The sequence below is a fragment of the Plectropomus leopardus genome, chromosome 8 (genome assembly GCF_026936395.1).
Source record: "Plectropomus leopardus strain MGB_pleo_1.0 chromosome 8, ASM2693639v1, whole genome shotgun sequence".
Taxonomy (NCBI): domain Eukaryota; kingdom Metazoa; phylum Chordata; class Actinopteri; order Perciformes; family Serranidae; genus Plectropomus; species Plectropomus leopardus.
The window spans coordinates 22,104,666-22,122,834 of NC_142183.1; the positions used below are offsets into that span (position 1 = coordinate 22,104,666).

At 40.3% G+C, this 18,169-nt stretch overlaps 1 protein-coding gene across 1 annotated transcript in view; it reads left to right on the plus strand.

Moving 5' to 3' along the window:
• The first annotated feature begins 2,632 nt into the window (after window positions 1–2,632).
• The window catches only part of LOC121948507 (ras-GEF domain-containing family member 1C-like), a 68,439-nt gene continuing 52,902 nt past the window's right edge, over window positions 2,633–18,169 (plus strand). The window contains exon 1 of the mRNA XM_042493910.2: window positions 2,633–2,909. Within this exon, the coding sequence (XP_042349844.1) occupies window positions 2,895–2,909 (15 nt within the window). The 5' untranslated portion in view covers window positions 2,633–2,894. The remainder of the gene's footprint in view (window positions 2,910–18,169) is intronic.

An 18,169-nucleotide genomic window follows, 5' to 3' on the forward strand; every position in this document is an offset into this window, starting at 1 on the left:
TATGAGCTGTCACCTTCCTCGGTGTGCCCTAATATTTTCACACACACACACACACACACACACACACACACACACACACACACACACACACACACACAGCAAACCTTAATGTAGGTGAATGGAATCTTTGATGAGCACATTATTCTTGGCTTCATCCCAAGTGTGTGTGTGTGTGTGTGTGTGTGTGTGTGATAGTGCTGAGGCAGCACTGCATGTCCAGGTTAGCAGGCCTTCTTGCAGCATGTGGGAGACACCAGTTTTACCCAGGGTCCCTCTCTATTTATAGCCTCCGAGAAAGTCACAGCTCATATTTATTTATACAGCTGATACGCACTGAGATAGCAGAACTGAGGGCTGTTACACTGCAGATAAACAGGGATATGTGTGTTTATGAGCGCACAGTCAGTGTGGCCTTATAAAGGGAGGGACGGCATTGTTTTATGGAGGTACTTTGGTGCATTTCAGTGATCGCTCTGCTTTTACATACTACAGGGGTTTGAGCAAAAATTGGGAAACCGATTATGACTCCACGGGTGGTGATTGTATTTGTACTGATGGTGTGTTGCATGCGTGCGTGTACTGTAGATGTGTTTTCTGTTGCCAGAGCTGCCAGCCTCCCTCCCATCCCCCTCTGGGAACAGTGGAGGAAGGCCGTTTCTGTGCTGTTTACACTGTAAACGGACAGGAGCTGTGCATGGCTTCCATTATTGTAGCAGACACGCACATCCACTGCTGCTCTATCTCACACATCTTTATTTTGGAAAAGTCATTTTCATGTAGAACCTAAAGTGAAAATTCCTGAAGTGTTGGTTTTAAACATCTTTAATTGTAGCACAAGGAAAATACAGTAAGTCAAAGACTAACCCGAAAGTCACACTGCAGACTGTGATGGATGATAAATTTACAGTTAACTAGTCTCGGCTTTGTTAAAATTCTTTCTTGTCTATGTTAGTGATACTCATCTTTTGGCCCGTGTGCCAAATCTGGCCCACAATAGGTTGCAGGGTGGCCCGTCGACCATTTTCTAATTTACAAAGAAAGTAACAAATTGATTCATGCTAAGATTTTTCAAACTTTAAATGTAAATTAGGTGCCAGTGTGTGTAAAATCACATAAAAATACAGTTTGTTTATATTTTTTTAAAAGTTCCACGGCAGGATCCAGGGTCCAGGCTGAGCCTCGAATGTCTTCAAATTCCAGAAATACCCCTGCTTACACCTGACCTGTGTTGTTTTTTTTTATTAATTGGCCCCTGGCCTCCTGTCATTTTGCAAAAGTAGCCCTCAGGCAAATAATAGTATCCCTGGTGATGTTTGGTCTGAATGATCCGTGCCATCTTTTTTTATCCTTACATTAAAGTTGCAGCATTTCCACTTCTCAGCACTTCACTTTATGAGTGCAGTGTTATTTTTAGCTATAGAAACGATCGCCAATATCACAAACGCAACACCCATGGTTATATAGCCGAGAAAATTGGGATTTCCTTTTGACATCAGTATGAGGAAACGCGAAAACAACAGAACAGAACAGAATGGGAAGTTGGCAGTTATTGTATGTAAAGCAGAGCAAAATAAATCTTGGCACAAATGAACAAACAAACACACACACACACACACACACACACACACACACACACACACACACACACACTATGCAAAGCCAACCCACAAATGAAAGAGCTCCCAGCACACTTGTGAATTGATTCCACTTTATTTCACAACAGGCTGCCTCACTCTTCATACTGTATGTTATAATCATACACGTTTACTGAAAGCCCCTTCCATCATTTAACTTTAACTGGTTTTAAACGTATTGATCACACTCACTGTATGGTGGCATGAATGTCTGTTAATGCTGCAGAGTACATGGATTGTTCTAAGCATTGTTAGTGTCATGTAACAAACTGCAGTTACTGTCATTACTATAACAAAGTTGTTTTTTTGTGTGGTCTGCTTTTTTGAGCAGTTTTAAAAACCAGTAGCCTTTGTATTATTAGTAGTAGTATTATAATTATTAATGTGTTTTTTATTTTCCCATGTTTTTTTTCAATATTTCAATTCCTATCCTTATACAGAGAAAGCACTAATAGAAAAAAAAATCATAACGCATAGCTTATTGTATGTGAGCACTGGAAACTGCTTTGATTTCTTTCCAAAAACATGGGAAAAACACGAAAAGCAACTTGTCAAGAAATGTCATGCAAAATTTTAGTAAAAGGTAAAAAAAAAGGCGGCTAGTATTATCAAAAATATACAGAAATTCTTGTAATCATATGTTACACAAATAAATATATCTATATTGTTTTAAGCACTTTATAAGGCCATTTTCTTGTTGGTTTTGGGTTTTACCTTCCTTTTATGCTTCTTTTGACTAATGGTCTTCTTGGTTATTTTTAAATAGTTTTCTTGCAACTTTTTACTAATTTCTTAATAATGACTGAGCTATTTCTTGTAAAGTTACTCATTGCCTTATTGTATGTTTTGAAAGAAATTAAACCACTTTTCTCTTATATTTCTTCAGGTTTTAAAATAAAGCACCTACCTTAATTAATCAGTGATTTATTACCCCGCCCCGCCCAGCCATGCACGCTAAGTGAGACAAATCAAACATACCTACACCCAGCGGACGCACAGGTGCATGCTGGGTCAGGCTAAGATGCTAAATGCTACAAATGCGGCGTTCACTGAGGAGCCTCTGCCTTCATTGTCGCGTGTGAGGCCTCTGTGCTGTTTGGGACGATAACTTCAGTCACAGTGAGACTGCAGAGGAGTCTCTGTCCCTCTGAGGGACAGAGACGCTGAGTGGACTGTCTCAGTAGATTTGGGAATATTAACGTTGGAAATGAACGAGCAGTGAAGTTGAACCTGGAGCAGCTCGCGCTGAAGACTCCCAGAATGACTTTCGTTCAGGTGAGTACAGCAGATTTAGAGAAGGACGACACGTTGCCAGGCAACATAGGCTAGCATGTGCGCGCTCTACGTGCTGTGCAGAAATACACAGCTCTTTATTTTGCCTCAATAGTCCTGTGTGTGTTTGTGGCTGTGGGTTTTTTATTGTTTAATGATCTGTGTTGTCCATCTTTTTGAGAAGTGTGAAGTTTATTTTTTAAAATTTAGCGTTATTCATATGTTTTAAGTTGTGGTGTTAGCTCCTTTCATTTATTGTTGGTCATTTTATGATTATTTGTATGAGTTTCATTGATTCTGCTGAGGGAGGCACTTGTATTGGTCAAACTGATCTTTAGTTTATATGCACAGGCTGCAAAGTGTGATCTGTTGAGAAGACATCTTTGGTTTGTGTGGTTATAGGTGTTCTGTGGTGTGATCTGACAGAGGCTACATTGACATGCTTATGTGCTTTATTTTGTACCCTAAATATGCTTTGTGCTTTAATACATCTACCTATCATCTATCTGTTTTCTTTACTTTCCTTCCACCCCCTTTCCATTTTTAAAAATGTAGGCTAACTGGCACAATATCATATTTTCACTACATGATTATCATGGCCAAAAGAGTTCACAATATCGATATTATAACAATATTTATAGAAATTTGAAGTAAACAAAGAAAATCATCAGCCAAATTCATCTTCAATTTTGATTTGGTTTTTTGTGCATTTTGTTTCTTTTTTGGCAAATGAATTACACTCAAAATACAAGTGTCGGGAGGTGACCAGAGTCTGTTACCATAATTGTGCAAAACTGAGATTAAAGAGCAGTTACACTTTGTGGTTAGTGAAAAGTCAAGATGGCGCCAGAAAAGGGAGACAGAGTGTTAGACTATTTACATACTTTTAACATTTGTCTATAGTCAAAATCATATTTCTATTTCATCTTTAAATATTACAGTTAATGTCATTATTGGTAGACTATATCACACCTTACTCAGAATACATATTAACTGGTTTACTTTTTAGTTTCATCTATTTACATTTTACTTTTATTTGAGGAAAAAATAATAATGATGATAATTTTGCCTGAGTAGGCCTATAGGCTCTTTCCAAACCTGCCTGCAGGTGTGTCATACACGTTTCTCTGACACAGAGAGGCTATCACAGCCCTCTCCGTTTGGTCATTTGAACAAGCTCAGGTGAATATTAATGATGCAACTGTGACAACAGGATAACTTTAAGGAAGTGCATCCAAATTCCTGGCACATTACTCTAAATACTGTTGCCTTACTCACTGCTGGATGCTTAAATGAACAAATATTTGCTTCCTGGTCAGAAGTTGATAATTAAGCTGACACAGGAGCAGGTGATGTTTTTACCTCTACAGCTGACTGCTGGCTGTTTTCCCCAGCTGTCTGTTTTCATGGTATATGTCTGTTTCTGCTCTGCTGCTGCTGCAGTTGTAAAGTAGAGAAAGTGAGTGGTAAACTAGAGGCTGGAAAGCAGCACTAAGAGGAGCCAGAGGCATATACTCTTTGTCTATTTCACACCGCTGTCTTCCTCAGTGGGAGGGCTGCTGATCACATACTCAACTGTCTACTTCTGTGTGTGGTTCTGCACACCTACCTCCTCCAACCCTGCAGGCACAGACATTTGCTATCTATAGAAAGATTGCTTGCTCTTTAAATCAGGCTCAGTGGAGACTTGTGCTACAAATGGCAATAATAAAAGACTCACAGAGCAATCGTTTGCCTCCTTCTCTGGATACTCATTCAAATTCCTGCGAAGGATACAGAAGCGTTTTATGGCGCACAATAAGAAGACCAATACTCCATCTGTCACACGTAATTCCCAAACTATTATGAAGCCTTCCACGAGCAAATACCCAGGTATAAATAGAAAGAGTCTTATCTCTTACAAGATGTGGTTATGAGTGAGGAGGGAGACCATAAAGCGCAGATTTAATAGGCAGAGACTGTTCTTTTAATGTACCTGCTGCTGCATGAGCTCACATCCATCAGATGCTCTTTAAATTCACTCACACAATGACAGAAAATAGGTTCATTCAAGCTTACAGAGTATCCCATATGAGATCAAATTATTGAATATAATGCTTTCCTCCTCTTCCCGCTCTGTCTCTATATCTCTCGTTTGCACGACTTCTCACTCCCTGCGCTCTCCTCCCCAAATTCTTCCTTCTCTCTCATGAACAGGCTTTTTGAAGATCTCTGAGATTTAGTTCCCATCAGGAAACGTGTCAGGCAGAACAATTGAAATATTCTTTCTATTTTCCATCAGAGAAAAAAAAAATATGAGGGCGGTAATTTGCTTCTCCATGAAGGAGGATCATTTCAGAATCTCTCGGATGTGTCGTCCATTTGCACTTTGAGTGCAGAAATGAAGAGAAGCGACAAAGAAAGCGAGAGATCTTTAATCTATTTTTAGATTGAAAACGCTCAGTAAAATTCATTCAAACGGCAGGAGGGCACTCGCATTTTAATGTCAGCTCACATCTGATCCTCTCCATTCCACCTTTCCATATTGATTTATGATAAATGATAACATGCAGGCCGGATACAAGGCCACATCATTCACACTGCTCTCTGTGAAGTATCACCGTCAGTGCCATTATTGCAGCCCTGTTACATGACAGTGAAGATGCTCTAATGTTGGAGTTGTCTCACCTGCTGTCTTTTCTCTGCCCACTATTTCTCCGTCTGTAATTCTGTCCCAATTGACCTTTGTCACGGCAGACAATTCAGCTGAAGGGACAGCACTGGTGTAACTAATAACATTAATAATGACTCCATTACATTCTAGTGTAGCACTGAGCTGTGACCATGTGACAGTGACCCAGCGTGCACGGTACAGCGGCCTGAAACTGAAGCAGCTAAATGAAATTCAACCTTCATTAATTTGATGATTAACACCTGTGCTTCTTTTCCTATGTCAAAATAAAAAGACGTATTTCACGCTAATAAATACAGTATTTAATTAGAACTAGTTTTTTTTAAACATACTGTTCTTGCGCTTGAGGTGTTTCACTTCTATTTCATCACGAGTTGACTTTCATAGTGTGACAAAGCTTTCCATCAGCAGCACTGCTAATCAGGTAAATTTAGTCAGAATGGTAACTAAGTGAGGTGAAAAAAATTGATTTTTAAGTGCATCACCATTTTCTCTTGAAAGATTTTGTCTCGCTGCAGAAAAGTCAATAATGAGGAATTTAAAACGCATTATGATCGTTTGTAACAATTTTGTAAGACCAGCTGTAGGTTCTATGCAGCTGAACCGATTTGACGTTGAAACGCAGTGGATGTATGTATGTGTGTGACCGTTTACAGTCCTAATGCTACTAAAGGCACGTTTGTGTCTTTACTTGTCGGTTCTTTGCAGTGCCGTGAAATTTGTTACTAAACCCTCCAGTTGACACATATATTCCATTTATTCTGAACATTGTATTTTTAGTGACAGTTAATCTGTTAGTTTATTTTAATGAGAAGTAGTTACTATTACGCTGTTTTTAAAAGCAGCAAGTAGTTATAAAGTGAGATAAAAGTAAGTCATAATAGAAATCCAGAAGTTGCATCCATATTCTTTACCTTAATATTCAGATTTGGGTTTATTGTGAGGTGACTACAGATTCCCACCTCTTATATTAACATTTTTTTCACTTTTCTACTGTGATGCACTACATACAAAACCTGCCTAGATTTGATACTCAGTTTGGGACAGGGTCACAGCTCTGGCAGCATCAGCTGATTTGTTTCCCACCTGTAAACACGAGACTATGCTGTCATTGGATTGATTGAAATGCAGTCGACCAATTTCTCTCTTTAATAAATGTGAGAAATGTCTATTCTTTGAGTCAGTGGTATGACTTGTACTTGGAATACAGAAAATCTGTGTTTAAGAAATCTAATGCTCATTTACAGTGGACAAAGTGTGTTTTTTCTCTTTCAAATACTTCCAGTCTGATCCGTGATGAAGTTAGTTAATGTCCCTTTAAAATAATGGAATGAGCCAGGACAGCACAACAGATGGTTTCAGTTCATCATGTGCAGGGTCCATTTGGGGGATTGTCAGGATGAGTTTATTTTGGCAGCTTTTATTTGGCACCAGCATATTTGTCTTGTTCCCTCACTTGTTTGGTACACTCAGTATAAATACTATAAATAGTAATCTCTTATAAACACAATTTTTCACCTTATTTCTTCAAGTTGTTCAGTTTTTTACGCCTTCACGCTGACAAAAATTGTGGCTGGAGGCATTATGTTTTCGGGTTGTCATCCCATCCCGCTCTTGTGAACACGATGTCTCAGGAACACCTGGAGGGAGTTTATGCAAATTTGGCACAAACTTCCACTTTGAGGATGAACTGATTGTAATTCGGTGACCTCACCGAATAGATTTTTGGCTATAACTTAAGAATTCATATGCTTATCATGTCAAAATTTCACACAAATGTTTAATAAGATAAAATGATGAGGTGTTAACATTTTATTTCCAAAAGGTCAAAGGTCAGCTTCACTATGACATCATAACGTTCTGCAGAAACACTTTTTTTGGCCATTATTCAACGTCATAACTCAAGAACAGAGACACTGACTTGGTAACTCCACCTTGTATAAATCTTCCATGCTGCTGAGCTGAAGATGTGGTTGAAGCGTTCATGTTTTAGGATTTGTGGCTTCTTTGCAGTAACTTTCATATTTGAGGCATTGTCTGCTGTTACGGCTGCAGATTTGTGTTCTGTCCGGTCCCTCTGGTTGTATGCTAATTGGTTTTGCTGATATTTAACCTTGATTGCACCATGTGACAAAGCTCTCCATCAGTCCTCTGTACTCCGCTTTAGGATGTAAGGGGATATATGGTCAGGAATGGAATATAGTGTAATTATTATGTTGTTGTTGTTTTTTTTTTTGAAAATAAGAATCGACTGCCATGTTGCACCACCATGTTTCTACGGTAGCCCTGAACAAACAAACAAACCAAAAACGGACTCTAGATAGGGCCATTTGCTTTTTTGCATAAGCCACTGTAGTTCGCAGCCCCTCTGCAATGACAGCATTGGAAAAAAAAAAAACCAACAATTTTTAATGTGAAATTGCTTTATTCAGTGTTTGGACTGTTTTAAATCACCTCGTCCAGTTGTTTTGAGAGGAAGGCCCACAGCAACTTGCTGGAGGCACTGAAGCGTCCCTTGTAATCATTTAACATATGTGTCGGAGCAAACTGTGATTGCTGAAGCAGCTGGAGGCGTTATTTGTACCTGAGCTGCTCATTGTGTCCCACATTCTTTCTTCCTGCGCAACACAAGCTCAGCCTGTTTTATCACATTTGCAGAGAGGTGTCCCTTTACCTTGCTTTGTGTAATGGCTTCCTCTGTTTCATAAGAGGCCTCATTAAAGCCGAGGCAACACCCTGTCTCACATTCCCTTAATGACTATTCCCCTGGATCTTATTAGGCCTCCTATTCAGGAAATCAATTAGGACCTAGAGAAAGATTACAGACTTCTTACCCTGATCAGGCAGCAGTTAAAGATGAGATGTGTAGTCATTATTTAGCCATTAGATCCACATCGAGACAGGCAAGGAGTAGAGGAGGCAACAAGCCCAGACACAATACCACAGAGTAATGATGGAAGAGAGAAAGAGGAGGGAAACGGGCAGAGGAGAGGAGGGCTGGAAAGCGCTGTCAGAAGGAGAAAAATCTAAATTGGCCTATTGAAGAGAGCTGGAGGGATGCAGGAGAGGGGAGATGAGGGAAGACGGGGAGAGTAAAAAGTACAGAGTGTGTGGGCCAGGTCTCTGTAAAGGTTCTTGTCACATTACAAAGGCTCCACTGTCTATAGAGCCTCCTCTCTAAAGGCAAACCGTGTGTGAATGAGCTATCATTTTAGACACTTTGACTTCTTAAACCAAGATTCATAGCTCTTATATCCAAGAGACCCAATTCAATAGAGCGCGTCTCGGTATGTGTGCAGTATGAAAATGTGTCCAGAGCTTTTTTGAAAGGGCTGTGATGTGATTTGGCCTGTCTCCTATCCATAGTATTTTACAGACAAAAGAGGAGCCCACGCCAGCCCTCCTCCTTCCTCTCTCCTCCCCTCCTCCCTCCCCTGCTGCCGGTAGTCATTTCTCAACTATCCATTAACTGCACCAAATATATGCCTGGAGGAGGAGAGGAAAAGGTCCTCACTCTGTTAAAGGGATTTTCTGAGAGACGGGAGGACGTGGAGAGAGGGGAGAGTTAGGTAGCAATGAATGAGAGGTGGAGGAGAGGGTGAGAGAGATGGGGGAGAGAGAAATGGCTTTAAAGAAAGGCTAGATTGGAGAGGAACAGGAGGAGGTGGATGGATGCCGCTCAGCTGGGTGAAAACACGATGTAGAAAATATCCCGTGACCTACTTTTCGAACATGTCAGTCGTCATGTTCCTCTTGGCCGTTTCCCTGTCGCTGGTCACTCATTAACTCTGTATAGCCTCTTATTCACTATGCATGAGATAGGGCCATCAGTCAGAGCATGGAGCACCGCACTATCTGAACCAGATATGCTGTTGCTATTCTTCTGCAGCAGAGCACAATGGCAACGTTATAGGCAGATGAAGTCCTCCGTCCTTTTTTTGAGCTAGCCTCTGTGCCAGCAGCCTCAGCCAGACCAGGATTTCTTTTTCATTGAATGATTCTTTTATTAGTCTTTCTGAAAAGCTGAAACCAGATAGTGGGGGTTTTGTCCACATTTTAAGATAAATGGGTATTAGCTACTGTGCTGGAAATTAAATTTTAACCAGGATAATGCAACAGTTCCCTTGTTAGCATTCAACAACTGATGAGGTCTTGACAGCTTACCTATGACTGAGGCTCAGCTGTTGAATGCCAACAAAATAACTGTTGCCTTATCTCGGTGAAACGATAAGCTGCTCATTTTTTATTGTTCAGCACAGAATGGACAATGACTAGAAAACTCCAGTATTGGCTTTTCAGTTTGTCGGGAATAGCAGTGAAGGAAATCGTCTGTGCAAAAATGCACAGAGAGACAAAAGCTGGTGGTTCAAAAGCTAAGCCAGAATTTGGGCTCTACTCTATGTTTGGGCTGCTCCCCGCAAAACGTTTTCACTCCGAACTGACGGTCGGTCAGAGACCTTCCACATCAACCTATGACGTTTTAGTTACCCCAGCCTTGTCAACCTGTGACGTTCCAGAATGCAGCTACAGTGATGTCAAGAAATGTGTGTGGCGGGATGATGAAGCATGTTCCCAATTTTTACACAACAGCGCGGACTGTCACGATGGTTGAGATAAGGCACCAAAGTCACGGGTGGTTAGGTTTAGACATAAGAGGCACATGGTAAGGTGTAGAAAACACACACACACACATACGGGACGCAAATTCCAAACTCCCGCACGAAAGTTGTTTGTGGGACCCATCCACCTTCACACACACACACACACACCCTAAAAGCGCATTCGCACTCCATATATTATGTGGTTACCAGTCCGTTCTCACCTGGAACTCAGAACGTCATAGGTTGACGCAGCAAGGACGCCTAAAACGTATAGTTTGACGTGGAAGGTCACTGACCGACTGTCACCATGTGACGACTTTGGAGTGAGACCACGACTATTTGTTGCAAGCATTCCTGTAAGCGCGAAACTTTGAAATCAGCAGTGAGATGCAGAATTACATTTGAGCCAAAAATCAGCTATTAGAAATGACAAAATTATGCGGACACCTAAACAAAGTACAGGGACAAGTGGACAAGAAAACAAAGCTTAAATTGAAAATTTAATTTAGTTGGGACCTAAAAATCGATAGTCAAATCCTGTCGCGATGCTGGAAACCGTTAATATTGAGTTTTTTTCCTTGTGATCCTAAATATCCAACATATTCTTTATACACAAATAAATTTAAAGCTCAAGAGACCACCTGTAAGTAATCTGCATTACTATCACCTTCTTTTTGACAGAATTCGTTGCCTCGGCTCTCCCTGCTGTGTCACCTTGAGAGAAAGTGCCTCAGGATTGTGCGGCTGCAACATCTTTGTTAGTTTCTCTCACTTTCCTCTGTCTTGGTGTGAGTGTTACTGACCTGAAATGTTGCAGTGTGATGTGCTTGTCAGGAGGCACCCGTGTTCCAGGGAGACATAAATACACACAAAGTTTCTCTCCCATAAGCACAGAGTAAATTTATAGATCACTCATGCATCAGAAACTGGGCCGTATGCACACCACACCACACCACACCGCACAGCTCTCTGGGTAATCTTCACAGCTCAATCTGCTGTCGCTCCTCTGGGACCGAGCCGAGGTTCGACATCTAATACTGTCTAATGGAAGGCAGACACACTCTCTCTCACACACACACGCATACCCATACATGAATGTTTGTGCACACATACACTATCTAAAGCAGGTCAGGAGTGGGACCGTCACACTGTCCATCACCTGATTCCCATCACCACAACATGAAGTCCCAGTCTGATATTGTAGAAACAGATTGCTCTGTCTGCTAGTAAAGTACGACACCAGAGCCTGCAGCATCTGGCTGTTTGAAGGGAGGGACTCTCTGCTGGTGGACAGCCAGAGCCAGACGGTTGGGAATGGCTAGATGTAGATCTGGGTTCAGACCCCAGACGCAGTCAGTCTGTCTGCCTCTCTTGGCCCCCAGTGCTTTTAGCCTCCTCTAACCTCCCAGACTGAGATAATGGATGAGCTAAATGCTTTTAGCTCTCCTTAGCATTTTTAGTTTTTGTCTATTTTCCCTCAATAACCTTTAAAAACATTTTCTCTGGTACATCTTATCGACAGCCCGTGGACTTAAAAGCTTTTCTTTTTACAAAAATATAATGACACATTGATTATGGAGAAGTTGAATGCTTTCAAATTGCCCATTAAGTTGGTATGAATGCATAATGGGTACTAGAAACAGTGTATATTAACCCAAAACAATGGGTTCAAGCTCACTCTCTGGCAGACGAGGTTGCTATGACGACATAGCTGAGGACTGGTTAAGGAAATATTTTGCAGATATAAAAAGAGTCCTTACAGAAAATTAGGCTTTCTATGCAGTAGAGATACTTTTGAAATTGTTGCTACATGACCAGAGAAAACAGAGAAAATGTACTGTGCAATTTGCTTTTTCTCAAGAGGTAGAAAACTTACAACTACCAGAATGCACTGCGCCGCACGAAACCAATAAACGCTCCTGCTGGTCTGTGTTAAACATGGGCGGCCGGCGGGTAATTGTCCGTATTGTTGGTCCTCTCCCAATCAATATTCACTGAAATACAGATGATTATCTCTTTGGAAAAACCTACTTCCATCACTACTATCAATATCGACAATAATGTTATGCTTTTTTAAACTCTAAGACCTGTAGCACTTCATTGAGTCCTTTGAAATGCATTTCACTTTCTAACAACAAACTCCTTGACACTTGTACATTTTTGTTAACTTTGTATTACTGCTTAGTTTTGAAATTTTTTATCAGTTATGCCATCTTTGTTTTTATCATTTTTCTTTTTATGAATAATCCCGTCATTTAATAGCGGAGGTGTCTCTATAAGACATTTTCAGGCTTCTAACCTCTCCTGCACAGTGTTTAAATAAAAAAAAATAAATAAATAAAATTAATTAAACAAAAAATATGGTATTGCAGTTAATCAATGACCTTAAAACACGTTTCTGAAAACATTTGAGGTGAGAAATAGGCAACGCAGTAACAGAGTCTTAGCTCATATTTGGTTAGTGTGCTTAGTCTAACCATTCGGCCTCATTTTTTTTCATTCCCGTCGGCAGGAAGCAGGATGGTACTCACTTCCTGTTCACAAACACTTGCTTACTATTACAGCTGAACGAGGCAGTAAACACATTTTAGGAGATAAATAGGCAGTGCAATAACATAATCTTGATTTATATTTGATCAGCACTGCCTAGTTTTACTCTTTGACTGGACTTTGGTCCAAGTTTGAGAGAGAGGGACGAGTCTGTCTCTTGATCTGCTTCTATGGTCTTTGTGACTGCTGTGGCAGCACGGGTGGTGGGCAATACAAAAATGCAGAAGTACAGCCTGTAGATCGAACCGCAGCCCAAGAGCCAGTGAGACGGTGGAGTTTTGCTGTTTTGGGAGGTGAGCAGGGAGAACCAGGCACTGGTTAGACAAAGAGACGTTTGCCACAGTAACATACTACCCACTAACAAGCTTACATAAAGTATCCCTTTAAGGAAAAAGGCATCATCCAGAAACAAAGAGTGACACATTGACACAAAAAGATTAAGATGTGAGGTCAATAGAATGCACTTCTTTTGTTGTCTTGTTTTTCTTCATTTTTTCATCTAGCTATGATGACAGTTATCAGATATGACAGCAAAGGAGGACGGGAATAAAACAGAGATGCAGGTGGGCTTTGTATATCACCATGGGTCCAGGAAAAAAAGATTTCACAGTAGCTCACACCATGCTCACATACAGTAAACAAATAATGTATGTCAAAATGAATTCGCCTGTGGTGATTCTCAGCGGGACAGCTGAGGATTGCATTTTGTTCCCTCGTGTGTGCATGTGTAGCCTGTATCTGCCCATATCTGTGTCTCTGTGTGCAGTGTTTATCCCCCACACAATCAAAATGTAATACATATGAAGGATGAAGGATATTGACCGGCTCTGAAACAGGACCTCTCGAGCCTTACTGCACAGATGTCGTCTCCGTACGCCCACATCTGATCATTTTTCCCTTCTCCTTCCTCCCGAGCGGCCTTCACCCCCACACCTCCTCTCTGCCAGAGCAGAATTCATTACAACAAGAATTTTCCAGATGAACACAGATCTGTTGTGTCTGGCCTTTAACTTCTTTCTTTTCACCTCAGATGAGCTGCATTGTTATAGAACTAATTTAAATAGAAGGAGTGTGATGTTCGCACAATGAGAGGTCGGGGCGGTGGCGTGCTATACACAGCGTTTGTCTTCAGCATCAGAGGCTTGTCCTAGTGTCCTGTATCATGATTCAAGTGAGTTTAGTTGGATAAAGATAACCTTAAAAACCTTTATGCTTTAGTTGCTTCGACCAAATATTGTGGGGAAATAAATGACCAGCGGTGGAATATAGTACATTTACTCAAGTACTGTAGTTAAGTACAAATCTGAGGTACTTGTACTTGACTTGAGCCTTTTCTTTTCACAAAATGTTATACTTTCAAACAACTACATTTCAGAGGAAAATATTGTACTTTTTACTTCGCTACATTTATCTGAAAGGTTTAGTCACCAGTTACTTTACAGATGAAGATTTTTTTTTAAAATAAAAAAACATGAGGTGAGTGCATGAAATATGTTTTGTTACAATCAAACTGCCCAATTCTTTATGCAAGTACAGCTAATTTTTTTAGTCAATTAATCAATCAGCTGAGCAAAGGCAAATTAATTTGCAACTATTTTGTTAGTGTGTAGGTTTTTTTTTTCCTGAATTGGGTACTTTGGCAATTATTGTAATAAACATGAAAGTAATTTTCCTTTTTTCTCTTTTTTTTACATTTTTTTTTCTTTTAGATTTTTCTGAATAGTGTAATTCACTTGAAATACTTAACTTAAACTTAACTTGCAGATCATTTTTATTCCCTCTATTAGACTTGTTGGCCACTTTCTACAAACTCCACAACACACAGCCATATTAGCATACTAGTTAAAGCAGCCTCGCTGATAAATATCTGTTCCTCGTCAGAAAATTGGATTTTTAATTGGATCCGCCTCACTGGAGGACAATACAATATATTCATTCTCAGTGACGGTATTGGTTGTTCATGTGTTCATACAGGGCTCAACATTAATGATGAAAGTAGCTAAGGAATGAGCCATCTCACTTCCGTCTCATCTCTGTTGAGAGCTGCTCGTGCACCATACCCATTTCGCTCCTCGCTTTCCATTTGTAACAGCTTTCCAGCATCTGTGTGTCAGTCCTGTTGCAGCTGATTGTTTCCTTGTTAAAAAGTCTAATAAGCATTTATTCTGTTTGCAAAATGCCCCGTGACAGAGTTCTTAATGACTTGGGGCTATTTACACGTACATGTCAGCTTTGGCATGTGGGCTAATTCATCAACTGTCACACTGGCGCTTCCATAGACTGCCCCCCCCGCAGTTAGCTTTTATAATGCTAATGTTACGGACTGAGATTGGATTGACATTTTATTTTGGTCAGCTCCAGCATCCCCGTAGTAATGCCATACCAGACAGAGACAGCATATTGCTGTAGCAGCTCAATTTAAAAGCCCAAACACCACTGACGGAGGATAAATGAGGCGGATCCAAGCTGCCTCTCATTTATATGACAAGACTAAAGACGCTGTTCCCTGCAGGCAAAGCAGTTTGAGCCTCCCACTCTGAAGCAGGCTAATTGACTAAAGGTCTGTCTCCATAGTTCAGAGCACATTTAGTGTGAAGTGCAAATTACTCCAGTGACAGAAAATGTTACTGTACCTGTCCTGAAGCACGTGAGATGCACATAAATGTGTGTTTGTACCTCAGTCTCTGTGAGAGGTCGTATCTGTTGTAGACAGTGAGAACACTTTTGCAAAGTGATGACATTTTGTCTGTTCCTTATTTCATCAAGGGGGTGTTTAAGACATTAAATCCAGGGTGGGCAGTTTAATTTTTGCATAACGGGGATAAATCCTATTATAAACTTTGATAATATGTAATCAAGTGGTCTTAGGGAAAATTAGGCTTCTGCACCTCCTCTTAACTCAGTTTTCAGGCTGTACAAAGTCTAGGCCGTGGCGGGAGCCAATCATGGGTCATTTCTGAGAGAGAGCGTTTTTATTGGCTGTTCTACTTACAGAGATTGTATGTGATAAAAACAAAGCTGAGAATGATTCGTTTTATTGAACTTTGCACAAAGTCCTCCGCCCTCACAGCATGTTAACACTAGCTTACCTAATATATAAGAGAAGCATTTCCCGTATGCTTCTTCTGTTCAATAATGTCATCATGCTGTGAGAAATGAATGCTTAGCGAGTCAAGTGAAGGTCATTGTTACAATTTTAATGACACATACAACAGAATAGTCTGTAATTTAGTTTGATTTATTCCATTCACTTTTGCTCCAGTGGTCGTTATGCTCATGATGATGTCATTTGCAGCAGTGCTTCTTGGACCGTAAGGTTTGGGAATGTGCAGTGCATTATGCTTGTAAGGGTCCTCACAAGTATGGTCAATATCTGTGTGTTAGAGCGACCACACACCGGAAATGTCAACATAATGAACTGAGGTCTGATGATTGGAGAGCAGAAACACACCCCTCTGCACAATGAGATTACTGAAGCATTAGAGGTGATGTCACATCTAAAGGGTCGGTGCAGGTAATGAGGAAGTCATTATCGGTACTGCTCAGATGCAGAAACATATACAGTTGACACATTCTTATTATAACAAGAAATGACAAGAAGACCAAAATAATAATTAAAAAATGGGATATGATCATTTGAACTGATTACATAAATGCGAACGCAAGTACATACTAATTTATAGAAGGATGCAATTTCTACACTGTTCACCCAAGTTTATCACTCTCTGCACTCAGTAAAAAACAACAAAAAGTAAAAACTGGTAGAATATGTATAGTCCATGCTTGACATCTGCATGCAGAATTTGTGGGCAAATATACAAGATTTTGGTTTTGGAAGCGTTATGGTTTCCGTTTGTAGTGTGAGTAAGGCCTCACCACCTCTTCTTTGTAGGAGCAGGACACAGACTTTTCCTTCTGTAGTTGTTTTGTGTCTGTGAATGTTTTGCCCCCTTTTTTTTAGTCATTTTGCATCTCTTTGTGGTCATTTTATGTCTCTTTGTGGTCATTGTATGTCTCTTCTTCTTCTTGAAGGTGCTTTGCATGTCTTTGTGGTCATTTTTTTGTCTTGTGGTGATTTTTAACCATTTCAGTCACTTTGTGTCTCGTAATGGTTGTTTTGTAGTTGTTTTATTTCATTGTAGTCATTTTGAATTGGGAGAATTTCTTCAGATTTAGCACAAACATTTACTTGGACATTAGATTTAAATGATAAGAATTTGGCAAAGTCACTGTCTACTCACTAATCAAAACTCAAGAATTCATAGCTGATTATGACAATATTTCACACAAATGTCTAATAGTACATAATAGTAAAATGTTGAAATTTTATATCCAACAAGTCAAAGTTCAACTTCACTGTGAGATAACAGTATTCTACAAAAACACTGGCTATTATTCAGCGTCATAACTCAGGAACACAAGGTGAGATATTTGGTGAGATGCTAAATTGACCTAAAATCTCATCAGCTTGTATAGATCTATTGATCCTCTGTGCTTCTGAGAGAGAGGGCCGGGGACACAATATACAATATTATTGTTATTAGAATTCTGTTGCATTGTCTGACTCAACTTTTTGCCGTTGGTCACAAAATGTCTTGCTAAGTCTGCAATCTGTTTCATTTTCTTCCCATAAAATATTCCACTTCCGATAGTGAAAGAAATGTGGGGACCTCAGCAATATTTCCTGGCAGATAAGTCTCTATAATCTGTTTATATTGTGTTCAGAAGAAATTAGGACAAAGTGAGTCTCAGTTTTCACTTCTCACTTCCTCTTTGGCCATCCATAATTTTTTTTTTTTTTTTTTTTTTTGGTGCTGGTGTTTTGTTTCAGTGTCCAGCAGACTGTGATCACTCGCTGATCCTGTATACTCTCTCTCTCTCTCTCTCTCTCTCCTTCTAAACCGGATCATGTAATGAATCATACAGGAGCACAATCAGCCTAAAACACAGACCATAAATCTTTCTCTCTCCCTCTCAAACACACACAAAGGAGGCTTTCTGTTGAGCTGGTGCAGCATGGAGGCCTTTTTACTCCGTAGCAAGTGTCTTTGCTGCCTCCGGACCTGCGGAGCTCCTTCTATACGTCAGCCAGACTCCCAGGTTGGAGGAAGACAGGAATAGTTTGTGTACAACAACTGCTCCAATGTTAACATGCAGGGAGTCCATCTGTGTTTTTCTGTATGCAGATGTTACTATCTGCCCTACTTGTCCGTTGCTAAAATTGCTTTCCTGTCTCTGCATAAGAAGGACGCCTGTCTGTCCAAGGGGCCTACATGAGTGTTGTTGTTCATGTGAATTAGAGCCCACTTATGGGAATGGTTTCATGATTGAGCTGAGAGACAGAGGGAGAACAAGGGGACAGGGGCTAGTTATCCACTTGCTGATGTGGGACCTCGTGTAGGGAGCTGAATGTAGTGAAGACTAATCTTTCACCCTAATAC